The sequence below is a fragment of the Equus quagga genome, chromosome 2 (genome assembly GCF_021613505.1).
Source record: "Equus quagga isolate Etosha38 chromosome 2, UCLA_HA_Equagga_1.0, whole genome shotgun sequence".
Lineage (NCBI taxonomy): Eukaryota > Metazoa > Chordata > Mammalia > Perissodactyla > Equidae > Equus > Equus quagga.
In genome coordinates, this window is record NC_060268.1 from 134219285 (window position 1) to 134225284 (window position 6000).

The 6000-nt window shown below is 38.4% G+C and overlaps 1 protein-coding gene across 1 annotated transcript in view; it reads right to left on the reverse strand.

The window, feature by feature from the left end:
* The window catches only part of CABCOCO1 (ciliary associated calcium binding coiled-coil 1), a 120136-nt gene extending 115395 nt beyond the window's left edge, over window positions 1-4741 (reverse strand). The window contains exon 1 of the mRNA XM_046652068.1: window positions 4639-4741. Within this exon, the coding sequence (XP_046508024.1) occupies window positions 4639-4719 (81 nt within the window). The 5' untranslated portion in view covers window positions 4720-4741. The remainder of the gene's footprint in view (window positions 1-4638) is intronic.
* Window positions 4742-6000: the final 1259 nt, after the last annotated feature.

The window sequence follows — 6000 nt, forward strand, 5'->3', positions numbered from 1 at the left end:
AGAACAGCTATACATGAAAAAGATTATTCGCCAAAACATCACATTGAATGGCAAAATACTGAAGTCACTCTTATGAAAATCAGGAACTAAAAAAAGGATTCTGGCTAGTAACATTAATGTCAGTCCACACTCTATAGAGGCTCTAATTAATACAATAGGAAAATTAAATATGTGGCTTAAATATTAGGGATGAGGAAATTTTAAAAAATCTTAATTTGAAGAATGCATGGTGGCATACCTAAGAAATCTGACATTGGACTAACATGGTTTGAGCTAATAAGAAATTTGATAAGACAGTTACATATAACAAATACATAAAGGCCAATTGCTTTTCTCTATATTAGAAACTAATTAGAAATGGAAACAGCAAAAACTTGACTAAACTATACTCAGTTATAAATGTAATAAAAAAGGTACAGGACGTAAAGAAGTCAACTTCATCAAAAGTTTAACAACAAGTTTGATAGAAGAGATTTACTGGAAACCTTCAAATGAAAAAAATTAAACCCTTCCACATTATAAATGTAATGCAATGACAATCTCAAATCTAGAATGCATCATTATGGAACTTTACAAAATAGTTTTTTAAAGTCCTTATGGAAGAATACATACATTTTGAAAAACAAAAATAGTAAGAGAGACCTTTTCAAATTAGATATTACAGCTAAATATAAAATGGTATGGCATTGACATAAGAATGAACAAACTGGTCAGTGGAAAAGAATAGAGAATTCAAATATTTATACATATATTGTATATATATAAATTTTGGGATATTAAAAATATTTATACATGTATACATACAAATTTATATACACACATATATATATGAATAGTCACATATTCATATCTATGAATATATATATGAATGTTTGGATTGTCTTTTCTAGTCCACCGACTATTTTATCTATTCTTGGGCCCATTCATGTATATATATAACGTGATAGCGCTAGTCAGTCCATTCTCAATGGAAAGAAAGAGGATGGCTTATTAAGTAACCAAAGCTGATATAATTGATAGTTCATGTCCAGAAGAAAACAAAATTAGATCCTCATTTCATATATACAAAATACGTTTATTCAAAATTAATTTTAGCTGTGTAAGAGGTCTAACTTTAGTAAAACTTTAAATATTAGAAAAAGATTGAAGATCACTTGTGCAACCTAAAAGGGAGGCTGGAGTGGGTAGAAGCAGCAGGACTTTTAAAATAAGACAGGAAATCCAAAGACCAATAGTAAGAAGAACGATAAACCCAAATGCTTGTTAATATCTCCACACCCAAAGTCAATATTCCCAGAAGTTCTAAGTGTCTGATAAATAATACTACCGTACATTGCAATTTTGAGGAATATCAGTACTTTTTCCCCAACAATATTTTACCCAACTTTTTGGCATCCTCCCCACAACCCTGCACAGGTTGATCTACACTATGTGCTGTGAATGGCTTCAGTAAATACCTCTTGAGCGATATTGAAACTGTAGCAACTTGATCATCTTGTTGCTCAAGTTGAGCTCCAAGTGTTTCTCTCTAACCTTCCAATGATGGGGTGGGAGCTATTTTTAAGATCAGTAGGGACCACTTAATATAAAGAGAATTGTCCAGGCCTCTTCTTGGACATGTTGAGGATCTCTAAGACAAGTGACATCATCTTTCCACTCAGGAGTACGTAAATGTCTTCCTGTTCTGATAAAGTCCCGAAGCACTGAATAAATGTCATCTATTAGGAGATGTGGTAACACTAAAAGACATTATTCAGAAGAAGCAATTAGGAAATAATTATTTACATTTCTTTTAGGTCTCTGATGTGAGTTGAAGTCAATAGTCCTTTTAAGTTTACTACTTAAATGATTATATTTCCCAAATAGTTCTTTTTTCTTTCTTCTTTTTTTTTTGTGAGGAAGATTGGCCCTGAGCTAACATCCTTGCCAATCTTCCTCTATTTTATGTGGGATGCAGCCACAGCATGGCTTGATGATCAGTGCTAGGTCCATGCCCAGGATCCAGGCCAGGCTGCTGAAGCGCAATGTGTGAACTTAACCACTATGCCACCAGGCTGGCCTCTCCCAAATAGTATTTTTGAAGACACTAAGAAAGTTAGTTTATGAACAAACTACTGATAAAAGACTGATGATTGAATTCTAAGTATTTACTTATAAACTCATTTATAAATTAATTTGTAAACACTTATAAACTCCTTTCACTTACATATTTATACATAGCGAATATTTACTTTCAGATTTTTGTCACTATTCTCTGGTCTTGTGCATTTATACAGATATCTGCCAAAAGTTTAGTCTTATCTTTTAGAGGGAGGCATTCACTCCCATGTTACTAAAGAAACTGGAATGTTGAATTTAGAAAGTTGCCAAGAAGAGTTTATGCAACATCACAGAAAAAATATTTTCCTGGACCTGCATCTTACATCTGGTGGTTCACAATATCTCATAGAGTAGATTTGGTCCACGATAACTACCATTCCTGGCATACATCAGACCACCTAGCTGTTCTCATATTTTATTAAGTGCCTACTATGTGATGGGGATAATTGGTTGTTTTTATTCTAGGCACCGGCCACCATCAACAAATGGGAAACCTCAGACTATTGGAAGCTTAAGCTTTATTTCCAGTAGACCTGGCAAGAAAAGAAATATTTCACTACTGCTTGGCTCAGATGACTAGATGGTCTACTGGCTAAGTCAATTTGGATGCAGAATTTATTAGAAACGACACCATAAGGGACTAGGTCATCAGGGACCAACTCTAGAAAGAATCTGATCTGAGAAGTATCTTTCAGTATCTAACTGAAGAGCTGTAGCCTTGGGAACAGAGACTCTCAGGCAGATTTTTGCCATCTTTTCCATCTAACCCTTGAAACCCACAGTAGGCACAAATGGGCGACATGCAAGACTTGTCATTCTAATGAACCACACAGCTCTACGGATCAACTGTCTTCTCTGTGAACTACAGGAACACTGCTTTCATTACCATGGAAAATGGAGTTTCCACCATGCATCGGATTAACCTGCTAATCTTAGCAAATGAGCACAGCTGAGTACAAATTCCAACTTGATTTCTTCAACTTTCTACTCACTAAAAGATTGAGCATACCCTAAATTGCTTGTCATGGGAAATACCTGCTCCTCCAAGAAGGTAACAAATGTGCCTGCTGACAGTGCTAAGATGGCAGATAATCATCTAAGGTCTATAACTAGCTCATTCATCCAGCCCATTCATTATAAAAAGTGATTTCACCCCCCTCCCCGGAACATGCATCTTTAAAAAAATTACAGGTTATATTTTTTTTGAAGTGCAGATTCATTAACCCCAAATTATCAGTCTTCTTAGAAAGGACATTATCTACACAGTTAACTATATGTAAGTGTACACTGACAATTGTGTATTCTCATAAGTAAGTTTTTGTATATATTTAAATAACACAACCTAATTGGGAAATTTCCTATGCCACTTTTGAAAACGGAATTATTTACATTAGAGACCAGAAGGGAATAACTGGCTTAGTAACCAGTTTGTCACATTAAAATGTATTTTTAATGTATACTAATTTCAAAAGGCTCATAGGAGAGTCAGCCTGCTTTGTGGTCCCCATACAATATCAGGAAGAATCTGGACTGGGAACGACTTGTGTATCTCTGAGCAAAGCACTGGATTGTTGGGTCTGTGTTTCTGGATTTAAAAAATGAAGCACTTATAAAATTGCAGCTAATTCTTCTGCACAAAGAATGTTATTTAACTAATACCGGAGTTGAGCACGGCAATATTAATTATAACATTATTATTCACCTTCAGCGTCTTAAAACACTGAAGGAAAAACTTCATAGAAAAACACGATGGACTCTGTGAAGATGCAAACATTTTTTAGTAATATCTGGCATAGCAAACATGTTCTTAATTAAAATTTCAGGATATTAAGCTTATGAGTAATAATAATTACCTAAAACATTGATTATTGAGAGCTGGTTGTGGGAGGGGCCTAAAGGTAACAAATCTTTATTTTACAGAGGAAAAGGCGCCCAAGGAGGTTAAATAACATTCCTAAAGACAAGCTGATGATAAGCAACTAAGCCAAAACCAGAAGGTCCATTTTCCCGGCGCTCCTCTTTTGTGTTGTCTTCTATCTCGCATTTATTTACTTATTGAAATATCAAAATAATGAGGGAAACACTAAGCCCCAGCCTGCAAATATTAATCAATCCACTACCAATGAAGAGTTATTATTCCCTGACACCTTTTGAGCAATGGGAACTGTGATCATTGCAAAAGAATCAGTAGCGATTTCCCAAAGCGAGTGACCCATTTTAAGTTGAGACAACCCTTTTGACGAGCAAGGCATCCGGGGAGAAGCATCGTTGTGAGGTCTTTGGGGCAAGGAACCGTCCAAAGGAGGGATTTCTACAGTTTGGACATCCTCGCCGGCTCTCAGCGCGGCCCGCCGGGGCTACGGGGCTCGGGGAACGCATCGAGGACCCCGCGCCGCTCGGGGACCCCGCCCCGTGCCCGGCCAGCTCCCAGCCCCGCCGCCTGCCCCGGCCGCGCCGCCGCCGGGCCGGGTCGTGGGCGCCGCCCCGCTGGCAGGGGCGGGCGTTGGGGGCCGCGGGGCCCGGGAAGGGGCGGCGTACCTCCAACTCGGGCGAGGCTCCCACTGGGGTCATAGCCGCGGGGGTCGTCCCCCCGGGAGTGGTCCCCACAGACGCCGCCATGATCTCGCCGGAGCGGAGCGGCCCCTCGTCGCCTAGACAACCGGGGCGGGGCCGGGGTCGCTGGGCGGGGCAACTGGTCCCAAGGGAAAGCTGCTCCCGGACCGAGCCGGGCCCCACCGGGGAAAGCGGGGACCGGGCCGCTCTCCTGGGAAGAAGGAAAAAGCGGTTTAAATAACAGCAATTTTAAATGAACTATTACATTTGGAAGTGTGTAATGCTAACACATGGCAAGATCTCCGTAAATATTAAAGTGAAATATATCGCTGGGATTTGACCATTGATTGATATCTGATATTAAGGAATCGTAATTTTAAGGTGTTATGACGTTATTGTCATGTTTACAAGGAAAAGAATTTTATCTTTTTGAGATACATACTGAAAGATTTAGTGATGATAAAATGATCTAATGTCTGCGATTTATTCCAAAATAATGAGGGTGGCGGTATAGCAGATGAATGAAGATTGGGTACATGGAGTGGGGCGGGGACCCACTATACTATTCTATTTTATACATGTTTGAAATTTTCCATAATAAAAACATTTAAAAACGATATATTTAGTGGCAGTAGGAGTATTCTTTTGGGGATGATAATACCTGCTTGGAAAATGAAATGTACAGTACTTTACCTGCATGGGAGTTGCTATGCAGGAAGCTTACCGTAAAAACTAAACGTTCTTTAAATACTTCAGTTTCCCAACTCTAAAATGAGATAATAGCGTCTGCCTCATAACGTCACTGTGAGGATCTAACATGTTAATATATGGGAGTGTTTAGAACAGTGTCTGGCACCTGTGTTAGGTTTTATTAGGATTAGTATTAGTTTGTATATGTTTCTCCTGACTTTAGTCCATCCTGTATACAGCTGCCAGGATAATTTCTCATCATGGACCTCTTGTATTTGCCCATTGCCTTTCAGATCAATTTGAATAGTTTTACATAACATCATGATAAATGTGCCTTTCCTTCATATTGGGTCATAGTTCAAATTATGCACACGATTTGTACTGTCACCTTGTGTTCATGAATTGTCTCTAGTTTTCTGTATGTTTGGCCAGTCTTTCAAGTGGATTGCAGTGTCCTCCTTTCCATGATGTTTTCACTCGTGAAGAAACTGGTTTAGTTCTTAATACAGAATATTCATTCAACACTGTGTTTATGACTTCCAACCCCATTTAAAAAGGACTACATTAAAACTTCCTCAATTAGTGAAAATATAGTCAATTTTTAATGATTGCCAGAGTTAACACAAGAGCTACCACCTTACAAACTCATTATGATGC